At 42.0% G+C, this 26,045-nt stretch overlaps 3 protein-coding genes across 3 annotated transcripts; all 3 read right to left on the reverse strand.

Moving 5' to 3' along the window:
- Positions 1–336: 336 nt before the first annotated feature.
- Positions 337–11,544, reverse strand: LOC120609206 (mas-related G-protein coupled receptor member X2-like). The gene is given in 3 exon segments (XM_039871519.1): positions 337–980; positions 983–1,273; positions 11,451–11,544. Coding segments are annotated over 3 exon segments (1,029 nt in total).
- A 4,119-nt stretch (positions 11,545–15,663) lies between these two features.
- On the reverse strand, positions 15,664–16,534 carry LOC120609213 (mas-related G-protein coupled receptor member X2-like; the record flags this gene model as incomplete). Its single annotated transcript, XM_039871530.1, is given in 3 exon segments — positions 15,664–16,310; positions 16,313–16,435; positions 16,438–16,534. Coding segments are annotated over 3 exon segments (867 nt in total), but the record flags the coding sequence as incomplete, so codon positions are not given.
- A 5,536-nt stretch (positions 16,535–22,070) lies between these two features.
- Positions 22,071–24,845, reverse strand: MRGPRX2 (MAS related GPR family member X2). The gene is made up of 2 exons (XM_039871542.1): positions 24,835–24,845; positions 22,071–23,092 (listed from the first exon to the last, which is right to left on the reverse strand). Exons 1-2 carry the CDS (start codon positions 24,843–24,845, stop codon positions 22,099–22,101), a joined length of 1,005 nt encoding a protein of 334 aa, XP_039727476.1. The 3' UTR covers positions 22,071–22,098.
- Positions 24,846–26,045: the final 1,200 nt, after the last annotated feature.

The following is a 26,045-nucleotide window of genomic DNA, read 5'->3' on the forward strand; positions in this document are numbered from 1 at the left end:
GGGGAAAAGGTTGATGTGTTTCAGGTATATGTGAGATAGGTATATCATGTGAGGGAGAAGCTTGACTTTGCTTTACTACCTTTATTTGGAAATAACTATGGTTTAATGAGGTGTTTATGTGTGCCAAGTCGACAAGGGGTAGACTGTGCTAGGCTGAACTGTGTTCTCAGAATTCCTTCTCCTTCCATGTATGTGTGTGTGTGTGTGTGTGTGTGTGTGTGTGTGTGTGTATGTATGTATAGATATACACACACACAGACATACACTTACACAATTATATATAGAAACTTCTATAAGTACCTCTTCCCTGACTGAACCCTGCTTGATACAGAATCACTACATGAAACTGCTTCCTGAAGTCTCCCTGGTTTCCTGAGGAAGGCTTCCTCCACTTTTCCTCATCTCAGTTACGTCCTCCAAAGCCCTCTGGAGAACCAACTTAAGGGTTTGCTGCAGCTGCCACTGCTGTCTAAAGGAGCCAACAAAAAAATAAATGGCACTGCTGTTAAGACTAGACAGGATAATCCCTGTCTTTCTAAGAAAATATGAGAACATACTACAACGATCTTGAGTTCAGTACAACAGAAACCACTTGAAGCCAAAAGGCAGGCCACAGAGGAGGAAGACCAGCACCGTGAGCATGACGGTCACATACAGCCTGGTCAGCTGCACCCACTGGGAGCTACACAGCAATCTGGTCAGCAGGGCCAGGCTGGACCCAGAGAGAAGCACAAATAAGAAAATCAGCCACATGACAGTGATGAAATCAAACACTGGACACCAATCATCGTGAAAATCTCTAATCAGGAAGCCACAGTAATTCCCTTTCGGGACGCTCAGCAGCAGGGACAGGGCCCAGAGCAGAGCACGCGTGACAGCTGACATGTGTCTGGGCCGGTGGCAGCGGTACCAGATGGGCCACAGGACGGACGGGCAGCACTCCATGTTGATGATGCTGAGAAAGCTCAGGCCTGTGACGAGGACAAAGATGACACAGTGATGAAAAAGCTGGGGATGTAAATGAAGACAGAATGGAAGTAGTTGATGAGTGCATTCAGGGAACGTATGATCTGACAGCAGAAGAAGAGGAAGTTGGTTCCCGCCAGGTTGAGGATATAGACGGAGAAGGCGTTTCTCTGCAAGCGGAAGCCCAGGAGCCAGCGCACAATGGTGTTTCCTGCCAGCCCAACCAGGGCAATGATGATGACGGGAGGGGCTGGGATCAAGGTCACCGTGTCACATTTACTGGTGTGAGTTTGGCCACTTCCATTACCTGGTGTGAGTTTAGTCCCCCAGGCTATCACAGTTGTAGCTGTGCTCAGAATCCATCCACTGGTGACCCTAGGAATAGAACAAGACTTGAGAACCTGCTGTGTGATCACTGATTCTCAAGCCCACCCTGCTCAATGGGAATTGCTATCCCATGTTACAGAGGAGGGAGATGGAGGCTTACAGAGATTAAATAATTTTTGAACATTGCACAGTCTTGGAGTCCTGGAACCTGGATTCAAACCCAATTCTATCTGACTCTGGAGTCTGGGCTCTCTCTACTGCAACACAAACTGGCTACTGATGTGGGAATGTTCTGAAGTCCCGTCATGGCCCTTCACCACCCCCCACTTACTGTCCACAGAATTTTCTGAATGAAATAAATGTCTAGGATAGAATCTGACAGAACAGGAGATGGCTCTGGGTACAAATATCACTCTATCTTGGGCTAGAAATTTCCCTTCAGCTGCAAGAAGTCAGGAAGACACAGAGATGACCACGGGCCACCCTCATGACTAAGAGACCATGTTTCAGAGATATGAGGGGAATATGATCTCTTGCTAGGACAGGAGTGAGGATGGCTGGGCCAGGTGGGCTCAAAATGGCTTAGTGCATCAGTTTTATAAAGACTGAAGCACTGTTTATAAACCCAGTTTCTAGCTGTGTGGGGCACACAGTGTTTCTCAATAAGTATTTATTCAATGAGGAAGTCCTAGCCACAGCAAGCAGACAAGAAAAAGAAATAAAAGCACCCAAATTGGAAAGGAAAAAGTAAAACTGTCATTTGCAGATGACAGGATACTATATATAGAGAACCCTAAAGATTCCACCAAAAAACTTTTAGAACTGAAAAAATGAATTCAATAGAGTAGTAGGATACAAAATTAATATTCAGAAATTTGTTGCATTTTTATACACCAATAGTGAACTTTCAGAAAAAGAAATTAAGAAAACAGTCTCATTTACAATTGCATAATAAATACCTAGGAATAAATTTAACCAAGAAAATCAAAGACCTGTACTTGGAAAATTATAAGACATTGAAGAAAGAAATTGAAGAAGATACAAATAAATGGAAGCATATACCATGCTCATGAATACGAAGAATTAGCATCGTTAAAATATTCATACTAACCAAAGCAATCTATAGATGCAATCTCTATCAAAATACCAATGGCATTTTTCATAGAACTTGAATGAATAATCCTAATAAAATTTATATGAAACCACAGAAGACCCAAAAGCCAAAGCAATCTTGAGAAAGAAGAACAAATTGGAGGTATGATGCTACCTGATATCAAAATATACAACAAGGTTATAGTAATCAAAACAGCATGGTACTGGCATAAAAACAGACACATTGGTCAATGTAACAGAATAGAGAGCCCAGAAATAAAACTATGCCTATATGGTCGTTTAATCTATGACAAAGGAGGCAAGGATATACAATAGGGTAAAGATAGTCTCTTCAATAAATGGTGTTGAAAAAATTGAACAGATACATGCAAAAGAATGAAAATGTATCACCTTCTTATACCATTTACAAAGATAAACTCAAAATGGATTACAGACTTAAACGTAAGACCCAAAACCATAAAACTCCCAGAAGAAAACAAAGATGGCAGTCAAAATTGTATTAAAAAAAAGAAAAAAAAGAAAAAAAAAACTAACATAAGCAAACTCCAGAAACACAGAGAGGAAGAAAAGCCAATCAAATAAGGGGCAAGGAGATGTGGGTAAAATCCAATTAGGAGCAGATAGCAGAATCCAGGAACCCTTTCCTGCCTCAGAAACATAGCCATTGCTGCTAATTCAGAGGACTCACATGGACAGGAGGCCTCCAAGTGGAAAAAGGAGGCATCCTCCTCCTGGACTGCAGAGAGGAACCAAGGACAGAATCATCCATTGTGTGTTCCTTTAGAAAGACAAGCTCCCACAGCCATGATTGGCCAGAAAAGAATGTGGGAGGAACCTTAGAGCCTCTGCTATCCTCACTTACGTTACTTAACAGTTAGTAAATCTATTTCTAGCATGCATATATGTATTTTTCTTATCAAACTAGAAAGTTAACAAATACTAAGTCAAGCCTGTCGTTGTTCGCTATTGCATTGCCAGCATTTAACACATGACCATCTATTGTCGTATTGCCATTTAACACAGGATTAAGATGCCTACAAAGTCAAAGGGATTTCTTGAGCTCTTACCATGAATAAAGGGCTCAACACCAACCCTGGTCTCCTGGAGCCCTGTCTGAGGATTTCCCATTGTTCTCCACTGCATCATTCAGTATTTCTGAGGAGCTCTTGAAAATCTTTATGTGAACTCAGAATGTGAGGGACAAGTAGGGGTTGCAGAGACTGCTCCCCAATTACCATTCTCCTCTTATGTCACATAACAATTCTGAGCATTTTACAGCAGAGAAAGGACCCTATTTCCCAAGTCCCTTGATACTGATGGCACCACGTTACTAGGCACTGGCCAATGGGAGGTGAGCAGAAGAGATGTAAAGGTCAGGCCTTTAATAGAAGCGGCATGGCTTCCTCTTCCCTTCTTTCTCTCCCTCCCGGCTGAATGCTGATGTAGCCTGGAGCCATGCAGGACCACAAGGATGACAGCGCCTCTCTAGGGATAGGGAGCAGTGAGTTGGAAGGAGAGTTTGTGTCTGAATGCCTTGGAGCCTCCAGTCCAGGTCTAATGAGCTTTCTCTCCTGTTTAAGCCATTATTGCAATGCGTCTCCATTAGAGGAGCCAAACTTATAAAGAATATGTTTTCCTTTTTAAAGTCATGTTACAAGTGCAAGGCATTTTTGATGAGTGTGGGTGATTGCTCTATAAAAATGACACTAGAGAAAGATGGTGCAAGCAGAAGGAAAAATAACTGATGAAGACGAGATGAGAAATGATTCGATGACACTGAGATAGAGAAAAACTGTGAAAAAACTGTGAAGAGGACAAGGAGATATGAGAGATAGTCTCCACTTGCCCTGAGGACCTCCTTTCCATCCTTCTGTATTCTGTTTGGCATCCCAAGAGGGTGACTTCTATTTATCTCATCCATGGGATCCTGTCTCTCTGGTTTCTGGTTGAATTGAACTACCAGGAGACTGGAGGGCAGGCAAAGAGAGATTTGGACTTTATATCCCCTGGCTGTCTCCCTGCTGGGCTGTGTGTTGGCAATGGCAGTGCTTCTCTATGTGTCTGGTGGTCCTTTCCTACTGCTACCACTATGGCTATGATTACACTCTCTCTGGGTAACTGCTCCTTAGCTGGTAAAGGGATGCCTCGAGGTGGAAACAGTGCTTCACTACTGCTTGCCTTATGGTGCTTCACCATGCATTGTCACTTTCTCTTAAACCTACTCATCTTTGCAAATAGTCAGCACATGAACCACACCTCATTTATCCCAGTTTGTCCACTCCTAGGACTCTGCCACATGCTCAAGAGAAAAGAACTTTAAAAAGCCAGTAAAACAATGAAGGCTGGATTAAGAGCAGTTCCACTCTGGGAAGCAAAGCCTGCATTTTATCCTGCTCCCTAAATTAATGTAAGAGGCAACATTCACTCCATGATAATAGATTTGAATGGTTGGAAGGAAGGGGAGAATATAGGGAGATGGATCAGAAGGTGAGAAAAGTGAGAAAGGTTCTGGTTGACTGTAATTGCATCTCCCACAGTTAGAGCTGCTGCATGCTATGCCAGAAGAGGGCTTCATGTCTCTTGTCTATTCCTGGGGTGCACATGACCCTGCATGTGGCCCCCATGATGGAAACATGTGTTGGGAACTTGGAGCAAAAACCATAAGTGGTTTTGGAAATAAGGCAGTTCTTGGTATATATTCTTTCCTCTCTTCCATTCTTCTGGCCAGAGGTGGAGAGCTGACCTGTACTGAAGGGGAGAGCCTTTCTGGGATTGAGTGATGCCAAAGGACACTTCTCTGTCCTCTAAATTGAGAGACGTGTGCAGGAGCTGCAGTGAAAGCTGGTGACCAAGCAAGGTTTCTCAAGATACTGGACAGACCTTGCAATTTCTTGTGCAGGGACTGTGGGCAATTCAGATAACAGAGCTCTTTGACACGTGATCCCTCACCAACATGTTTTTCAGCATTTGCCCCACTTCCACTCACTATCAGCCTGTCCCATCCTACCCCATCCGGTCCACCTCCCAGTGCGTAATCGTTGTTGTAGAGCTTAGCGTTGACAACTGCGAGCCTGGGGAGCAATGTCAAGCAATGTGAGTGGGCACTGTGAGGCTTTGTAATGAAGGAATCAAGTCTACCATAGGGTGATTGAAAGTTCTCCATGGCCTGAACCCACTTTTTGTTTTAATTATCATAGCAGTAATGTATTCATGTCTATAATTTCTTTGCAAGTGATAGAGAAGTATATACAAGGTGACAGTCTCCCTGAATCCCAATCTCCGAAGGTCACCATTTGTTACACTTTACATTCTGATTTTGTTTATTTTATTAGCTCTGAATGGTAAACTTCAGCATTAACAAGTGGATCAATTGGCTTCCATAATAAAACATAAAGCATTCAGCCCACATAACGTCTTCTTTCCCCCTGCACTTCATGAAATTTTACAACTTATTTTCATTTGGTGTAAATATTAAAAATTTATGTCTTATCTCCTATGTCTTCCTTTCATGTACTTCATGCTCCAGTCAAATGAAGTTATTGTTATTTTTTTTTAAAATGTCATTTCAAATATTCAGAAAATTTCTTCAGTGGATTAAGTCAGTCAATATTTAATAAGGACCTTGTTATGGGCTGAATTGTGTCCCACCAAAATCCATATGTGAAGTCCTAACTCCCAGGACCTCAGAATATAACTATTTGGAGATAGAGTCTTTAAAGAGGTAATTAAGTTAAAATGAGTTATTTAGGGTGAGCACTAATCAAACATGACTGGTATCCTTCTAAAAAGGGGAGATTAGGACACAGACATACAGAGAGAAGACCACGTGAAGAAATAGGAAGAAGACACAGTCTCTAAACCTAAAAGAGAGGCCTTGGAAGTAATTGCATCTCCCACAGTCAGAGCTGCTGCATGCTATGCCAGAAGAGGGCTTCATGTCTCTTGTCTATTCCTGGGATGCACATGACCCTGCATGTAGCCCCCATGATGGAAACATGTGTTGGGAACTTGGAGCAAAAACCTCCAACACCTTGATCCCAGAATCGTAGTCTCCGAAATTGTGAGAAAATAAATTTCTGTTGCTTAAGCTACCCCGTCTGTGGTATTCTGTTATGGCAGCCCTGGCAGACTAATGCAGGCCTACTGTGTCCTGGGCACTATTTCAGGCCGTGGAGTTTTAGTATGAACAGCAACCATAAGCTAGACCATGGCTTTCTGGGGATTATCCTCAAAGGTCTGAACGAGCTTTCTCAGAAAGTACATACAGACTGAAAAGGAGAGAGCTCTGAAGGGGTCTTCATTCATTCAAAATCTGGAGGAGGAGTTGGAGCCAGCAAACTGTATGTGGGGAAACTAATCAATGGAACAAAAGTCTCAGCATTAGACACAAATGCTTATGGGAATTTAATATATGACAAAGATTGTGTGTTAAAGTAGTGGGCAAAACGTGAAATATTCAGGGAATGGAATTGGGAAAACTGATAGCTATTGAAACAAAATAAAATTTGAAACATGCTTTACATAAGAAGATAAGTCCAAATATACTAAATACTTAAAAATAAAGAATGAAAATATACTAATACCTGAAGAAACCATAGGAAAATTCTTTTTTTACTCAAAGTTGGGAAAGACTTTCAAAGTATAGCATGAAATTGAGAAGGCATTACAAATTAATAAGAAAATAAAAATAAAAAGTAAAGTAAAGATTAATAAAGATGAGAACATAAAGAAATTTTTTTTGGCATGGCATGAACCATCACAATCAAAAGATAAATAACGAGTTGGGAATATGTTAGTAACTCATATCAAAGACAAAGTACTAATTCTCCTATTTGTTATTTTTTATGTTTTTTTAATTTATTTTTTAAATTAAGTCTATTGGGGTAATACTGGTTAATACAATTATATAATTTTCAGGTGTACATTATAATTTGACATCTATATATTCTATTGTGTAATTACCACCCAAAGTTCAGTTTCCTTCAGCTACCATATATTTGATCCCCTTTACCCACTTCACCCTTCCCCTACCCCCCTGTATTTGACTTCCTTTACCCCCTCTACCTCTCCCCTCCTCCCCACCACCCTCCTCTGGTAACCACTAGTTCATTTCCATGTCCCTGAGTCTCTGTTTATCCTGTTCATTTGTCGCTTTTAGGTTTATATGCCACATATAAGTGATATCATGTGATTTTCTACTTTTTCAGTCCAGCTTATTTCGCTTAGCATGATTATCTTGAAGTCCATCCATGTTGTCGCAAATGGCAGCATTTCATCTCTTCCTATAGCTGAGTAATATTCCATTATATATATGTGCCACAGCTTTTTTTAGCCAATTATCTCTCATAGGACACTTTGGTTGCTTCCATGTCCTGGCCGCCGTGAATAATGCTGCTATGAACATCGGTGTGCAAAACTAATTCTTCTATTTGTAAAAGTTCTTGTAAAATGATAATTCAAAATCCAACTAGCCACTAAGAAAATGATTATAGGTCATGAATCCATAATTTCTAGAAAATAAAAATGGCTCTTAAACCTATTTAGAAACCAAAATTATAGTAAGAGACATGCAAATTAAAATCACACAGTTATATTTTTCTCATTGAAATGCAAAAGACCCAAAAGTTTATGGTTACCGTGTGGGAGATGGTGTGGGACAAGGCACTCTCACACATTTCTGGTGGGAGTGAAGTTTGATAGAGCCCCCGGAGAGGGCAATTTGCAAGACGTATAGGCACATACAAAGTGTCATACTTTTTCTCCCTGTAATTCTAGGAATTTATCCTAAAGATATATCTGTACATGTGTACAAAGTTAATAATCATATGACAATTTGCAGTAAAAAAGATAAGAAACAGCCAAAATGGCCATCAATATTGTATAAACTATGGTCTATCCATCTAATGGAATGCTGTGTAGCTAAACAAAAAGAGTGCCAAACCTGATATGGAAGGATCTCCAAGATATATGAAGTTAAAAAAAACAAGACAGTGCAGAATAATGTGTATTTGTATGGGAAGGAATAAATATATATTCAAATACATTATATGTATAATATATAATTTATAATATAATATAATATAATATAATATAATATAATATAAGATGATATGATACATGTATTATATATTCCTTCTCAAACTATCTATATATGCATATTTTAACATTAAATATCTCTAGAAAGATTTTGAGAAACAAAAATTATAACAGTATTTGTTTTTGAGGAGAAAACATAGATGCCTAAGGTCCTGGACGGGAATGACAGTTTTCAATGTGTGCATTAAAAATGTTTTTTTAAACCTGCGAATGTATTGCTATTTCAAAAAATAAAATCTTAAAGCATGGAAGATAAATTTAATGATATAGCTAATATAAAGAGATAGAGATATAAAAAGACGAGAGAAAGAAAGAGGGAGGAAAGGGGAGGAAGTGGGAGGAAGTGGGAGGAAGAGGGGGAAGAGAAAAAGAGAGCGAGAGAGAGAGACTGGGAGGTGGGGAACTGAAGATAATGAGCATAGAAGACTCTCTCAAGGAGATTTGCTGTAAATGAAAGGAGAGAACATTGAAGCTGCAGGTGGGAGAGGTAACAGCATACAGCGTGTTTCTATATAGGAGAGGGGTGGGAGCCTGCACGCATGTGGAAAGGATAGTTTAGGATAGAAGCACACGGAGCTATTCCCTGGCATGAGAGGAAAGGCAGAGAAAGAAGCTCAGAGGCAGAGTGGCTGGTAGATTTGGTGTGTGGAGATGGGGAAATTCTTAGCAGGGCTGAGAGTGATAAAAACGTGAGGAAGGGGTTTAAGGAGAAGGATGGTGTGTAATGTTTTCCTTGGAGAATGAGAGAATAATTATGGAAAAGTTACGCGATCACTCAGCAGAGCTAAATGGTTACTTGAGGTTTGTGGACTTATATTGGAAGTGAACCCATTCAGCATGGTTGTGTGTTGTTCTCTAGCTATACTCAGCTCCCTGGGAACAGTTAGTGGACAGTTGGATTCAACCAGGGCAAAAGACTCGAACAGATGCTTCATCAAAGAAAATATATAGATGGCAAATAAACACACGAAAAGATGTTCCACATCCCTAGCCATTAGAGAAATACAAATTAAAACCACGATGAGATGCCACTACATACTTCTTAGAATGGCTAAGATAAAAAGTACCTGTGGTTTCAATTATTGGCAAGACTTTAGAGAAACTACATCTTGCATACATACATTGCTGGTGGGAAAGGATGTGGTCATGCTGGAAAACTTTTGCATTTTTTAAAAATTGAACATACACTTACTATACAACCCAGCCATCTATCCCTAGCATTTATCCTAGAGAATGGGTAAACCTGTGTTCACATAAAAACCTGAATGCAAATGTTCATAGCAGCTTTACTTATAATAGCCAAACTGGAAACAATCCAAATGTCTTTTCACTTGAGAAGAGCGAAACCAGTTCATATATCTATACCAGAGAATATGAAACAGCAATTACAAAAAATCAACAACAAACTATTGGTACATGCAACAACTTGATGGGTCTTGAGGACATTATGCTCAGTGAAAAAAAGCCAAACTCAGAAGGTTCAATACTGTACGATTCCATTTATACAACATTTTTTTAAAGGACAAAATTATGGAGATGGAGAACAGATCAGTGGTTGCTAGGGATTTGGGAAGAGAGACAGGTGGGTGTGACTACAAAGGAGTAGCCCAGGGGAGAACTTTCGTGATGAAGAAACAGTTCCATATCTTGAATGTGGCAGTGGTTACATGAATCAATGTGATAGAGTGTCCTGGAATTATAGACCATGGCATAAAAATGTGTGCCTGCAAAACCAGATGAGATCTGAGTAAATTCTGTAATGTAGATCATTGTATCCCACCAAGGTCAATTTCTTGGTTTCGATAATGTACTATGTTTGTGTAAGATGCACCATTGGCTGAGGCTGGGAGATGGTACACAGGACCTCTCTGTAGTATTTTTGCAACTCCTTGTTGGTCTACAGTTAATTTAGAATGAAAAGTTAAAGAACAACTGAAAGTTCAGTTTGTTGGACTGACTTCTTGCATAGATGTTGAATGATGACAGGGTTTATGCTGGACAAGATTTGTAAATCAGGCACATAGGCCAGGAGATAATGTAATAAGCGCTTACATACCCACCATTAAAATTAAGCATATATTAAAATTTTGTCATATTTACTTCCGATTTCTCTTTAAAAATGAATAAATAAAATTTTACAGATACAGCTAAAGGCCCAAACATTCTTTGATCTCTTCAGAGCTTCTGAAGTTGGCATGCATTCTTCTCTCACATGCATAACAGGATGTTAAAACAGTTTTGATCTAAATATCAAGATACAGTAGATACTACATTTCAAAAGAGGAACAAGATAACATTTAGAATTTAATTATGAGATTTCTGATAACTGGTTACCAACTCCTAAGCCATCATCCATATTAAAGCTATTAAAAATTTAGAGCCTAATTTGAACAAAATACTGAATTTAATTTAAAGATGAACCATGTCCCCTGCTCCCGGTTTGACCTTTTGTATGCAAAATCACTGCAGCTGAGAAAGGGGTGCATTGTGTTGTTCTGTCTTCTCTCTTCCTGACATCCTTCTCCTTGTCTACCTCCCTGTTATTTCCAGAGGTGGTTTCTGACTCTGTAGGGTTGGACATATCCCAGAGAGGGCAGTCAGGAGAGCAGGACTTGTGGCTTGTCTTGCTGGAGTGACCTGTTGGCTGTCTCTGGACTTGACGGTATTGTAGAGTTGACTTGAACTAATTTTGCAAAGCTTATACCAATCTCCATCACTTCAAGGCCACAACAGACATTGCTCATTGCTCACAGCACTCCAACCTTATGATCCTTCTTGAGAGGGATCTAGCAACCACGACCAGATACTTGAGGAGTCACAGGGAATGAAACTTATTTGCAAACTGATCACTATTTTCTAAACAACCTTTGTTCTTTTATTAACAATACCACTATGAATTGTCTCTTGTCCCATTTCTATCTGTCCAGATCCTATTTATCTTTTCTTACCTGTCTTGAAGGTTGGCGTGGCTGGCAAAAGTGACATAGGGTACTTGCTTGTAATCAGTTCAAATTCCAAGTACTTCAAGAAGGCTTTCTTCATCCACTTGCCACCACATACACACTTATTAACGAGCTCTTCTCCCTCTCTGCTCCCCATCTCTGTGTTTGTATCCTGGAAGGATTCAGAACCAATCTGCCAATATGATAGGCATGTGTACAGAGATCTCTTCTCCCACACTCTACTCCACACTCCTGGAGAATAGAAACCAAATCTCATCTAGTTTTATATGGTTGGCAATATTGGTGCCCAATATGTATTTTACCATCACACAGAAAGAGTATCAGGCAACCTCTCTGAATTCCAGGTAATTGCCAAACATAGCTTCAGGTGAGAAGAGTATATGCCTATGTTTATAGCCATATGTAGAGAAGTGAACTTCTAAGGCTGCCTGACTTGCAACAGAAGTTAGCTTCAGTCCATGTCTCTGGTGAAAACCCTACCGCCTTATTCTAAAAACAGGTACCCGACCGTAAATGGCATACGACTCAGACTAGGGCAATCTCATAACTTCACTGTCTGCTTAGGTTGCCTAGAATGGGCTTGTGACCCAAGTTGCTCACGGAATCAGTATGAAAGTTTAGGTTCTCTGATTCCAGGTCCAGTGTTATTCCTAAATTAGCCCTCCTGAGTTCTGCATCCCTGCATACCCCAGGATTTCTGGGTGCTGAGGTGGGTTGGACTGGAAGCAAGGGCTTCCTCTGCTGGAACTCAAGGTAATGAGAATAGATAGTGAGACAATGCCTGCAGACACTCCCCTTGAAAAACGTTTTTCTGAAGACAATGGGCTGTTAGATTCCACAGAGCAAGTCTAGCGATTTCATCAATTGGAAAGCTTTTGCTGAAGAGGTTGTCTATCATGAAGAGCCTTCTGGATCTGTACTGTCATGCTTCTCCTGGGCTGTTGTGTGTGACATCACTATTCAGGATAGCAGCAAGACAACTCGGAATTTTTAGATGACCTCTCCTCTGAGCACCATTGACCCCCAAGCATAACTCGAGGATGACATGTACCATGTTGTGAGGCAGTCTGTCCTGCACTAAGCTCCTTTCTTCTGTAGACTGTAAGCCCTTGAAAATGGTAGGTTGTCTTAGAATCTCTAGTGCCTAGCACAGGGGCTGGAACATAGAAGATGCTCAGTTATTATTTATAAAAATGACTGAGTGACTTTGCTGTAAAAGCCCACTTAACATACTGAAGACTGCAAGTGAATAGTTTGACTGCAAAGGTCTGTTAAATGGTAATTATAAAAAAAAAAACCTTGTAATATAAATATTTTATTTTTACCTAGAATTCATTTACCAAAAATGAAGAAGAGGGAAGGACTTTCCTTTGAGTATAAGTCGGCAAATAGAGTTCTCCTTGCTCTTTCTTGCAAAAAGCACATTCGTTAAGCATTGTCTATAATTTGCAGTTTGGATGATTTAAAGTGGATATCTTAACATCATATGTACAGCATGCTGCATTTAGGGTAATTGTCAGGCTCATACATACTTCAGTAACAATAATTTTAGACTAGCTTTTACTGCCCTTTTAAGCATTCATATTAATTTTCATTAAAACTATAAGTCTCCTTTCATACTCATATTTCATTGATTTACATTATATTTTGATAAATTAGGTAATTACATGAAGAAGTCTTACCACCATAAGCAGGACTGGAAACAGATCCAGTTGATTTTAGTGAAGCAGGTAACTCAGTTTCTTAGTGTACAGGTGCACTAGAGAATCAATGAATGACCCTGAGGGCTCAGCACTTGTTGGACATCAATCAATATATTTTCTAGTACAGGCTTGATTAAATAGATTGAGTCTACGCACCAGAGGATTATTTAAAAGTTTTTTGCTCTATACAGAAATTGTATAGTGTTTAATCATGTAGGTTTAAGAGATGTTTTATTGAATTGATGCATAAATAAATAGTTGAGATGACAGCTCCCAAAAGGTGCCACGAAGGACTTTCATATATCTCCTCTCTTCCTGAAGGAACATCCTGGATATCCTGCATGATCCATCCCAAGGTGCAGCTACAAGGAAACCCATCACTGTCTTTGGAATGATGGCAACTCACGAGTAGACTCTTTGCTCCCCTTCATTCTTCTCCCAAGGGACAGCGAGCAGACCTGTAAAGAAAGGGAAGACCTTCCTCATACTGACAGATTGCAGAGAACACTTTCTGTTTTATTGAGTGGGAGATGCCTGCAGAAGCTACAATGAGTCCTGGTGACTGAGCCAGTCTTTGAAAGAAGCTGGACAACACCATGATTTTCGGGCGGGAGCTGCTTGAGAAAAATAGTTCCTGAGCATCTTCTAAATTACAGGCCAAGTCCCATCACTAGGATTTTAAAGACATGTTGTCTGTTCTTAAAGACCTCACATTGTGGTGAATGGTGGGGGAGACATACAAACCGAACAGCACAGCACAATGTTGTAAGTGCTCTGGTGGACGAATGTCGGGGCCAAGGGCATTTGGTGTGGGCTGCAGTGGCTGAGCTTGAGCATCCAGGAGCTCTAAGTTTTCTTGCAGCCAACGTGAAGAGGAATGCCACTGACAACAAAATAACCAGTTGCTCAGGTGAAACCCAGCAGTATTTGGTTCAGAGGCAAGATGAAATTTTCCTACTAGGTTCCTCATGATGGACAGAGTCAACCGCATCTGTATGATTGATGGACTCACAAGACTTACAGGACTGACTCTCATAAGAACCCTGAGTCTATGTTGATGGCATCACATCAGAGCACCCTGCCTGGTGCACAGGCTGTAAGCACAGCCTTCCTGCCTTCTCCCACCACCCTGCAATCCATCTGAGGAAGCCCTTAGCCACAGCCAAACCCTACTATAGCATTTGGAAATAAAGGAGTGCATGTAGGGTAAAGAATTGGCAGAGTGCTGGACTGGGAGTAGCACCGGGTCTGGAGTCAGGGAATCTGAGTTCTGAGTACTGAACTGTGTTTTAGGAATGATAGATATATGTGATTTAAAAATTTAAAACTAGTTGGTACCATTTGCACAACTACCTGTAGTATCTCTTGCGTACTCAGAGTTCATTTGTCAGTTTCACTCTCTGAGGGTAAATCCAAAGGGCAGCCTCACTGTCTGAGAGGAACAGACGACCCACTGTGTCGTTATATCATCTTGTAGTGGACCCTCCCTGTCTGCCTGAGTTCTGTGAGCAATGAGTAATCGTTGGCAGAGTAAAGTCCAGATTTCTCTACTGAATCTAAGGTTTTATAAATACAATTGACATGATGATGGGAGGATCAGATGTTTTCAGTCCTGCTCCTCATGGGGACTGCCCAGGAAACTGATTAAAAGTCACAGCCAGAACAATCTGTACAATATCTTGAGGCTTACAGAGTGTTCCAAAAACTAACATCTGTAAGCTAATAATAAATGATTTCCAAGATAATTTTTTTTTTTAAATTGACACTGAGGTTGCAATGGCCAAATTAGAGTAGGTGGGACATATTTATAGACTCCACACTGTTTTAAATAACCATTCATGGTTATTTAATGTTATTTAATGTTATTTAAAATAGTGTGGAGTCTATAATTAAATAACCATTTAATGGAATGGTTATTTAATTGAATCGAGAATTAAATAACCATTTATGAGCTCTCAAAGGTAAAGGCTGCGATTTTCTTTACTACAACCCAAGGTCAACTTGTCACCATACCATGGACAAATGGCACCGAAGGACTTTTCATAAGCACGATATCTTGGAATGTTCTCATGTAGGTAGAGATGCTGTCTCTAAGGGCATGAGTTCCCCAAACTCTGAGAACCCAATGAGATTAGAGGTAGGAGAACTCACTTATTCAAGCTTTTAACGGAAGAATACCCCAACCACAGGGATAAACATGAATCTCAGGGGATCATATTCTGAGAGAAAATAAGGAATCTGATTCAGAGGAAGATAACATGAGAAATTTATTGGTAATGTCAAAAAAGATGGAGAAGTATAACGTTCGGACTAATGCTTTCTCTGAGAAAAACGGGAAAAACCAGAGTAAAAACAACCTATTTGAAGACACTGGGGAATGACTGAGACATTGCTGGGGCACGAGGCAGACAGAGAGCAGATAATTGGCGAGTGGGGTGGGGGCGGGCAGCAGGAACTCTAAGTCGCTTCTGACGGACCCGGGCGGAGGCGTTTCATCACTGGCCCAGTCCTCTTCCCGGCATCGCCAGAGTTTCCTGAGGAAGACTTCCCTCACGTTCATCCAGGTCAGGAAAGTCCCGCAGAGCCCTCTGGAGAACCAGCTTCAGGGTCTGCCGCCGCTTCCGCCATCGCTGCCTAAAGGAGCCAACGAAGAAGTAAACGATGGGATCGGCGCAGCTGCTGCCACAGGACAGGTTAAGATGACAGGACATCGCATCGAAACCATGGTGAATCCAGGTTAAGAGGAATCAGTCGATGCCGAAGGGCAGGCCGCAGAGGAGGAAGACCAGCACCGTGAACATGACGGTCACGTGCAGCCTGGTCAGCTGCACCCGCTGGGAGCCACACAGCAGTCTGGTCAGCAGGGCGAGGCTGGACCCAGAGAGAAGCACAAATAAGAAAATCAGCCACGCGGCAGTGATGAGGTTAAACACTGGACACCAATCATCATCGTGCAAATCCCTATACAGGAAGCCACAGTAATTCCCTTCCAGGATGCTCAGCAGCGGGGACAGGGCCCAGAGCAGAGCACACGTGACAGCTGACATGTGTTTGGGTCGGCGGCAGTGGTACCAGCTGGGCCACAAGACGGACAGGCAGCGCTCGATGCTGACGATGCTAAGGAAGCTCAGGCCTGTGACGAGGGCAAAGATGACACAGTGATGAAAAAGCTAGGGATGTCAATGGAGACGGCATGGAAGTAGTTGATGAGTGCATTCAGGCAATCTATGAATTGACGGCAGAGGAAGAGGAAGTCGGCTCCCGCCGGTTGAGGATGTAGATGGAGAATGCTTTTCTCCGCATGTGGAAGCCCAGGAGCCATTGCACAATGGCGTTTCCTGCCAGCCCAACCATGGCAATGGTAAAGACCGGAACCCCCGGATCAGGGTCACCGTGCCATGTTTAGGAAAGGTCCCGTCGCTTCCATTCACTGGCATGTGTTCTGTTCCCCAGGCTGACAGTTGTAGCTGTGCTCAGAATCCCTCCACTGGTGTCTCTGGAACACAGACAAAATTTAAGCAACTGCTGTATGATCACTGTTTGTCAAGGTCACCCTACTATGTGGGAATTACTGTCCTAAATTACAGAGGAGGGAAATGGAGGCTTATAGAGATCAAGATACTTCCAGAAGACCACGCAGCCTTGGGTCCTGGAACCTGGATTCAAACCCAGTTCTCTCTGTCTCTAAAGCCCGAGCTCTCTCTACTATAACACGGACGCTCTACTGACGTGGGACTATTCCGTGGTCTGAATACCTCTGCTCACCATCCTAAGCCATGTCATATCTGCGGGAGGCCAGAGGACAGAAGTCTGAATAGGCTGTGTTGATGACAAGAAGACTCTGAGTGCAGCATTCCTTCTGCTCTGGGACAATGGCTTCTGCTCAGGGGCAGGCAGTCAGAAGCCCCAAGGCAATCTCACTGACTGAGAGTGGTCCACCCGCTAGGGAGAAAGGTGATCATAATTTAGGGTCATGAAGGGACCGTGACATCTTGCTCTGATATGAGGATGCCCATATCAGAGTGGCATCAGTGTGGCTCAGTGTGTAGGTTTTATGAGGTTTTATGAGGACGGAAAGTGCTTTACTCTTGTTTATTGCTGTGTCCCTGTGGCCTAACTCTGTGTCACAATGGGGTAGTCAAGAATTTTTTAATTCACAAATAAATGAATAAATAGATAAGGATCCTAAGGGGAGTGAAAAATTTGAATTCAATGTAATATAAAATTTTTAATAAAATCAATCACCAGAAAACACATATGTAAAGAAAAGAGGAAAATGTCATTGCTCATTATTCCATCTGTGAAAAGCTTTGGTGTGTTTCAAAGAATTCTTTATGCCTGCATAGAAAACGAATGATGGTCTTTATAATGTCTCCACCCAGGTAGGGTCAGTATATCGCTTTAGCGAGCAACTAGAAGATTTAAGTACATAATTTTTGGAGAAATTCAGGACTAAATTTAATTTCTCTGCAATTCAGAGGAGAAAAAGGCAAGGTTGGGAAGGAGAGAGAGATGTGGCAATGGATCTGAAGAGAGATAGTCGACACAGAAATATAGAAGATTGATGATGAGTGCATTCAGGCAATCTATGAATTGGCGGCAGAGGAAGAGGAAGTTGGCTCCCGCCAGGTTGAGGACGTAGATGGAGAATGCTTTTCTCCGCATGTTCATTACGCATGGGGAGTTGTGGGGGGAAGAAGCAACTCCAAGGATCAAATCTAAAACGGCAATTCACTTGTGTGTTTTATTAAACTAGCATAGGTACATTTTGTAAGTAACAAGGAAGTGAAGCCCATCCAGTATATAAAAGAAGAGGTAGGTGGGAAATAGCTGGGAACAGATCCTAGAGCCCAGGAGCCCCTTCTGGCCTCTGAATAGGCTCAAGCAGTCCAGACTGGCCAATGCACACACAGGGCAGGTGTGTCAGGGTAGGTGAAGGCAGGACCATCTGGCTGCAGAGGTGGCATCGAGGACTGAATTATCCATCACTTTTACTTCCTGTAGTCCTGATTGGACTAATGAGGAGATGGAGGAAAACCACAATCTTTTTTGTGCTGTCTTATAGCACCGTGGGCTTTTTATTCATGGAACTGAACACAATTTATAGCTCTAATTTTTAAGTGTGTGGATCTTTGTTTTCTTTGTCCCCATTTTTAAACTCAATGCTCAGTGATGCCTAGACATGTCTGTTTTTTTTTTAAATTAATATTGTTGACTATTGTTTCCCTAGCATCTAGTATATGTTACCTAGACACCATCTATTATAGTATCCTTATTTAACATAGGAAGAAGTTAATGCTGAAAGAGCCAAAGATTTTCCTGAGATCACATCGTGAACAGCAGGTCCAATACCAGCCCTGCTCTCCCGAAGCCACGCCTGAGGCTCCCCACGATTCATCGACACATCACGGGAGGAACATCTGAGAAAAATCTTCAATTGAACTCAGAATTTGAGACAGATTCAGGGGTGAAGCCTAGTTCCTGAGGGAGGCTTATCAAGGTGCTAGACAGACCCTGTGATTTCCTGTACAGGGACCTGTTTGCAAATGAGAGTGTGGAGTTCTCTGAGTCAGGATCCCTCAGGAGATGTTTCTCAACACTTGGTCTGACTCTACTCCTATCATATCTCAACCTCTGTCCCCTCCTATCATATCTCAACCATCTGGTACCCGTCCCTGCAAGCGATTGTTGTTCTGGAGCCTTTTGCTGCCAACTGTGCACCTGGGCAGCAATGCCCAGCAAAGTGAGCCTGAGCTGAGAGGCTTTATAACTAAGAATGAAGCACAACCTCCTTATTTGTCATTCAAGGCCCTCTGGGCCTGTCTCGCCTTTTTACTTTATTGTAGTCGTAATACATGCAGGTTTGCATTTTCTTTCCAGTTGACATAGGTGTGTATCAAATAAATGGTAAAAGTCTACTTGAGTCCTATTCTCTAGCAGAAACAACTTGTTTCAGTTTTTCCTAGACCTTCTTTTCTTCGTTATAGTTATAGATTTGAATAGTAAACAAAAATTTCTATTTTTTAATTTATCAGTGTTTATGGCATGATCAATTGACTTCCCATTTAAGATGTAAAAATTTTAGGATATGGCCAAGAATTTGGAATGATCAGTCTGCAAATTTATATAACTGTGATCAACATGTTAAGGATTCTAATGGAAAAGTGGAGAATATGCAAGAGCCGATAGACAATAGGAGCAGACAAATGGAAACTCTAAGAAAGAGAAAATGCTAAAAATAAAAAGATTGTAGCAGAAATGAAGAATGCCTTTGATGGGCTCATCTGTAGACTAGATACAGCCTTTGAAAGAATCATGATCCTCAAGATACGTTAATAGCATCCTCCAAAACCGAAAAGCAAAGAGAAAAAAAAGACTGAAAAACATGGAACAGAATGTTCGAGGGCTGTGGATTATTACAGATTGTGCAACATACATGTAATGGGAATACCAGAGGGGGAGAAAAGAGAGAAAGGAAGAGAAGACATCTAAAGTAATAGTGGCCAAAAGATTTCTGAATTGACAAGCATCAACCTGTAGATTCGAGTTGCTCAGAGAACACCAAGCAGTTTAACAACAACAACAACAACAACAACAACAACAACAAAAACAGAAAGAAAGAAAGAAAGAAAGAAAGAAAGAAAGAAAGAAAGAAAGAAAGAAAGAAAGAAAGAAGAAAAGAAGGAAAGAAAGAAAAGATGTATATGGAAATATTCGATTTATTCTTGGGGCAGAAAAACTATTCTATATGATACTGTAAAGATAGATGCATGATATTTAGCATCTGTCAAATGCATTGGACACAAAAAGTGAACTGTAATGTAAACTATGGACTTCAGTTTAAAATAAATACAATGGGTGGGTGCATCAATTTTAATAAATGTTCTACATTAATGAAAGATGTTAATAACAGAAGAAACTGTGTGGAGAAAAGGGTACGGGGAGAGGGAGTGTATAGGAAGCCTTGATCTTGTCTGCGCAATTCTTCTTTAACTCTTAAAATGTTCTAAAAAATAAAATCTGTTAAAATGATGGGCAAACCACTAACTGGATGAATATTTACAATACACGTAATTAACAAAGGACTCATTCTGCATATATAAAAATTCCTACAATAAATGATGAAAAAAGGAAACGCTTAATAAAAATGGGCAAAAATTAAACAGAGTTAAAAAAAAACCAAGTAGCCAATAAACATATGAAACAATGCTGCATTTCGTAAGTCATTTGAAAGATGCAAATTAAAACACAAGGAGATACCTTTTTATGCTCATTAGAATAAGTAAAATTCAAAAGACTGGCAATAACATGTTTTGGGGGAGTATGTGGAGCAACTGGAACTTGCACATGTTGCTGGTGGGAATGTGAAATAGCACAGCCACTCTAGAAAAGAGTTTGGCAGTGTCTCATCGAGTTCGGCATACATCTTCCGACGACCCAGCAATTTCACTCCAGGTTATTTATAGAAGGGAAATGAAAACATATGTCCAGAAAAACACTCAAATAAGAATGTTCATAACAGCTTTATTCACAATCGCCCCAAATGGAAATGTTACATATACATATAAATAAACGGTGGTGCATCCATGCAATGAAATAGTACTCAGCCTTTATACCAAGGACAAACTACTGATATATGTAGTGCCATGATATGGGTAAACCCCAAAAATATTGTGCCGAGTGAAAGAAGGTAGGGACAAAAAAGTACATGTTATGATCCTAAATATATGAAGTCAAAAGCGAGGCAAAGGGAATTGGTGACAGAATTCGGAACAGAAGTTGCCTCTGTGGCAGGAGAAATAACTGGGAGGGATATGAGGGACCTTTCAGAGGTGATGAAAATATGTTATGTCATAATTGGGGTTTGAGTCCCATTGTATTTATTGCCAAAACTCATTGAATTTATGATCTGTGCAATAACTCTTTGTTAATTATTCATTGTTAAGAAAAAGTTTTAACGATATGACATTTAATTTTAATATATTGATTTATAGAATATGTGACTTAAAAATAGTTTTCTATAATTAGATGAATAATATTAAGAGCTCCTTGGAACAAAAGGCAAATCTGACATAGATCTTGTCCTCGGAGAACACAGTCTAGTAAGACCCATTGGAAACCTGCTGTGGAGGATTAGAGAGCCCCCAGAGTGGGAGAGTCAGGGTAAAGGCGAAGGGTAGGAAAGGGAAGGAGCACGTGGGATTCTCCTGGAGGGGATGCGAAATGAGACATAGGAAGACGACCTACCTGGAAGCTTACATACACTTTGACATTGATTTATCTATCTGGTTATAACACTGAACTTCATGCTCACAAAGATTGAAAACAGTGAAAGCAATAACTTAAAGATGGCGACTCAAATCTGGCAGATGGTAATTTAGCACAAACTTGACCTAAAAATCATGTATCCCTTCATTAATTCATTGATTCAATCAACACTTATTAGGCTAGGGAGATTTTCTAAAAGCCTGCCAAATACAAGAGGACTGTTCGTTGGGGCTAGATTGAACTTTAATTCTTTTAATTTACAGAGACAGATTGTAGGAGAGTCACTACAGAAACTTGTCAAAAATGTAATACTCTTTTAGTTTCTATCAGGTTCAGTGGTTAAAGAAATTTAGACTTTTCTTGCACTACTTTCAGCTTCTGCCAAAGGTAGAATTCTTCAAAAAATGGAAAGAGTCCTGGACCCAGAGTTGGCAGAGCTCCCAGGGGCGAAGGCCCCGGGTAGGGCAGTCCTTGAGACACTGCACTTACTGTGTGCTTAACAGGCACTTAATGCCCCACTTAATGCTCACCAGCAGGATTCTAATGTTAAATATTTTAACTAAGGGACCCAGAGGCTCAGAGACTTAAGAACACCTCCTAAACTAATAGGGACAAAGTTGGCTCTCAAAGCCATATCTGTCTGAACAAAGCAAGACTCTGAATCAGGACACCAGACTGCCTTCCGACTTCTCCAGGGTTTCCTGAGGAAGACTTCCCTCACGTTCATCCAGCTCAGGAAAGTCCTGCAGAGCCCTCTGGAGAACCAGCTTCAGGGTCTGCCGCCGCTTCCGCCATCGCTGCCTAAAGGAGCCAACGAAGAAGTAAATGATGGGGTTGGCGCAGCTGTTGACACAGGAGAGGATGAGCGCAATCCGGTGAAGATAAATGGGAAGCGTATCTGAAATATTGGGAATCCAGATTAAGAGGAACCAGTGGATGCCAAAGGGCAGGCCGCAGAGGAGGAAGACCAGCACCGTTAACATGACGGTCACGTACAGCCTGGTCAGCAGCACCCGCTGGGAGCCACACAGCAGTTTGGTCAGCAGGGCCAGGCTGGACCCAGAGAGAAGCACAAATAAGAAAATCAGCCACGTGGCAGTGATGAAATCAAACACTGGACACCAATCCTCGTGAAAATTCCGAAAGAGGAAGCCGCAGTAATTCCCTTCCAGGACGCTCAGCAGCAGGGACAGGGCCCAGAGCAGGGCACACGTGACAGCTGACATGTGTCTGGGCCGGCGGCAGCGGTACCAGATGGGCCAAAAGACGGACAGGCAGCGCTCGGTGCTGACGATGCTAAGAAAGCTCAGGCCTGCGATGTAGGCAAAGGTAAAAACAGTCATGAAAAAGCCAGAGATGTAAATGGAGTCGGAATGGAAGTAGGCGATGAATACATCCAGGGATAGTAAGATCTGGCAGCAGAGGAAGAGGAAGTCGGCTCCCACCAGGTTGAGGATGTAGACGGAGAAGGCGTTTCTCGGCACGCGGAACCCCAGGACCCAGAGCACGATGGCGTTTCCTGCCAGCCCAACCAGGGCAATGGTGACCGTCAGCGAGATCAGTATCTTTGTCTTGAAATTTTGAAGAAGGTCATGGTCACTTCCGTTCATTGGCGTGATGGTTGGATTCGTGCTCAGGAACCCTTCACTGGTGCCACTAGAACAGAAACAAAACTTGAGCACCTGCTGTAGGATTGCTAATTCTCATGGGCCACACTGCTACCTGGGAATTACCATCCCCATGTTACAGAAGAGAGAATGGGAGGCTTGGCAAGGTTAAGATACTTCCCAAAGACCACACAGCCTTGAGGCTTGAACCTGGATTCAAACCCAGTTTTCTCTGACTCTAGAGCCTGGGCAACATGGACCCATTACTGACACAGGAATATTCTATGGTCCAAACACCTCTACTCACTGTCCTTGGCCATGACATGTTCCCTGCAGGCAAGAGAAGAAAAGTCTCGACAGGTTATGTGGGATGACAACAAGACTCTGAGCTCAGCATTCTTTCTGCCATGGTACTGAGATTTCTTTTTAAGGGCAGGAAGTTGGAAGCCCAAGGCATGATCTATGGGCTATGTCAGTGACTGAGGGTGTCCATCCACCAGAAAGATCATGAGTTAGGGTCATGTAGGGAACACGACTTCTTGCTATGAGAAATGTGGTTATGGCCAGTCCTCTTGGGCTAGAAATGGCCCAGTGTTCCACCTTTATGAAGACAAGAAGTACTTTTCTCCTGTCCACTAGTGTGCCCCAGTGCCCAGCTCTGTGTGTGGGACACAGTTTAAGGAGCAACTTTTATAATGTATTTCTTTCTAGAACATTCAAAATTATAAACTTGAAATATTCATAAAAATCTGTGGACTCTTACATTAAAACAAAACAAAACAAAACAAACTACATTTCATTCACGAGGCACTTATGATGACGCTGAGAGATTATTCCAAAAAATAATACCAGATAGGGAGGTGCAACAAAATAGTCAAACAAACTGAGTAGATACAATGAGAAATTGATCCAATTTCATTGACAGAGAGAGAAAGTCCCAGGAAAACCAACTGTGAGGAGGCTATAAGGAAATAGATTTTCTCCTATGACATCGAATGTCATTTCCATCTTCTCCAACCTCTTCTGTGTTTCGGGAGGAGATGTCTCTGTGCCTCACCGATGGGCTCGCTTTCCCTCTGGCTCCTCGTCCTGCTCAGTGAAAGGGAGACACTGACAGGTGACCGGAGAGCAGGAGGAGCGGGATCGAGGGTTTTTAACCTCCCTGGGTCTCGCTGCCAGGCTGTGAGACAGCAGTGGCAGTGTTACTCTACCAAAGGACCTTTCTGGTGGCCTTTCTTATAGTCACAGTGACAACTACAGCTACAGCAACAGCCCTCCCTGACGTGCGGTAACTTCTCCCCTTTCCCCTTCAGACCTGGCAACGGATACAGCTCCCTATTATGACTTTTCTTTGGGGGCCTCTGCATCTTCTATAGATTTTTCCTTAGTCTTGCCTACACCTTTGTACATAGTCCCTTCATTAAACTCTCCTCAATTACCCCATTAGATTGTGCCCTGTGTTTTCTGCTGGGACAAGCCAGATACGAGAACACAAAAACAAAGAACCCCGTGGAACAGCTGGCTAATCAGTGAAATCTAAGGTTATTAACAGCAGTTTAGCTTGGGAAGCAACAGCCGTGAAGCAGGAAGGACCCGGTTGGCCCCGGGTGGCTTTCCCAAACTTTAAGCTACCAGCATCCAGAGCTTCCGTGAGGGAGCTTCATGTCTCCTGACTGCTGCTGATGGATGCCCATGGCCCCCTGTCCCCCCGCCCCACCCCCAAATCGACATCGTGAGCATGTGGACTAAGAGTGAGAAAACAGTGCTACCTTTGGGAGAGCCAGCTCTTACCTTAGCACCATCTTCTCGTTGGAGGTGGGGAGTAGAAAAGGAAGAGCTTTTCCAGGAGTGACTAATAGCAGAGACACTTTTCTACCCTCTGGAGGGGAGATGCCGACAGGAGCAGGAGCGAAACCTGGTGACCAAGACGGGCTTATCAAAATGCTGAACAGCCCCTGTGATTTCCTGACGAAGGGTACACGAGATTCTGCGTGAGACAAGGACCTCACGAGATGTTTCTCATTTGCCCTGACTCCAATCCCTTATCTTGGCCTCTTCTCATCCTTCCTCATACGGAACCCCTCCCTGTGAGGAATGGCTGTCCTGGAGGTTTTCGCTGGCACTGTGAGCCTGTGCAGGAAGCCCAGGCAATGTGGGCTTTCGTAGCAAAAGAATAGTTTGTGTGGCATTCAGGGCCTTGCATGGCTCACCTGATCTTTTTATATTTACTCACAGAAGTAATATATGTACATTAGTCTTATTTTGGAAGACACCACGGTGTATAAAACGCAATGTAAAGTCTCTCGTAATCTCATTCCCCAATAGTAACCATTGGTTACAGTTTCTGTTCTTAACTCTTTTACAAATTATAGTATAGCTTTGCATAATAAAACTACATTACTAGTTCCGATTTGTCAACATCAACAACGGGTATATTGAGTTCCCTCATAAGAGATGAGGAATTTAGCACACTACACTCACCATCTGTCACCTTTCTCCTTCTGTTCATGATATTTGTTAGCTAGATGATTTTCAGGTGACCTAGGGGCAACCAGTATTTTCAGCCTTAGCTACTATGACTTCCTTTATGTGCCTATGCTGCAGCCAAATTGAGTTACTTGTCTTTTTCTTTAAAGACTTAACTATGAAGCATTTAAAACACGCAAAAAGACTTATTCACTCATTTCTGCTTTTACTCAACACTACCGTGAGCCTACGGTGCGCCAGGCACTGTCCCAGGCAGGGAAGATACAATGACGCATAACACACAGGTCTATGCTCGTGTATTCCCGAGGAGCTGGGTGAGCTCACCCTGGGAATGAGTGTTGATGAAGAAGAGTTTGGAGACTCAGCATTAAGTTCTGCACCCTTAGAGGACGCAGCCAACAATGCAGTAGGAAGCAGCTACAGAAGGGTAGTGTGGGGTTTGGGGAGTGGATAGAGTCCTGAGACTGAGCTGAGAAACTGATTCTAGAAGATGGAAGTGAGCGATAGTCCCAATC

This window comes from Pteropus medius, unplaced genomic scaffold, assembly GCF_902729225.1.
Source record: "Pteropus medius unplaced genomic scaffold, Ma_sr-lr_union100, whole genome shotgun sequence".
NCBI classification, from domain to species: Eukaryota; Metazoa; Chordata; class Mammalia; order Chiroptera; family Pteropodidae; genus Pteropus; species Pteropus medius.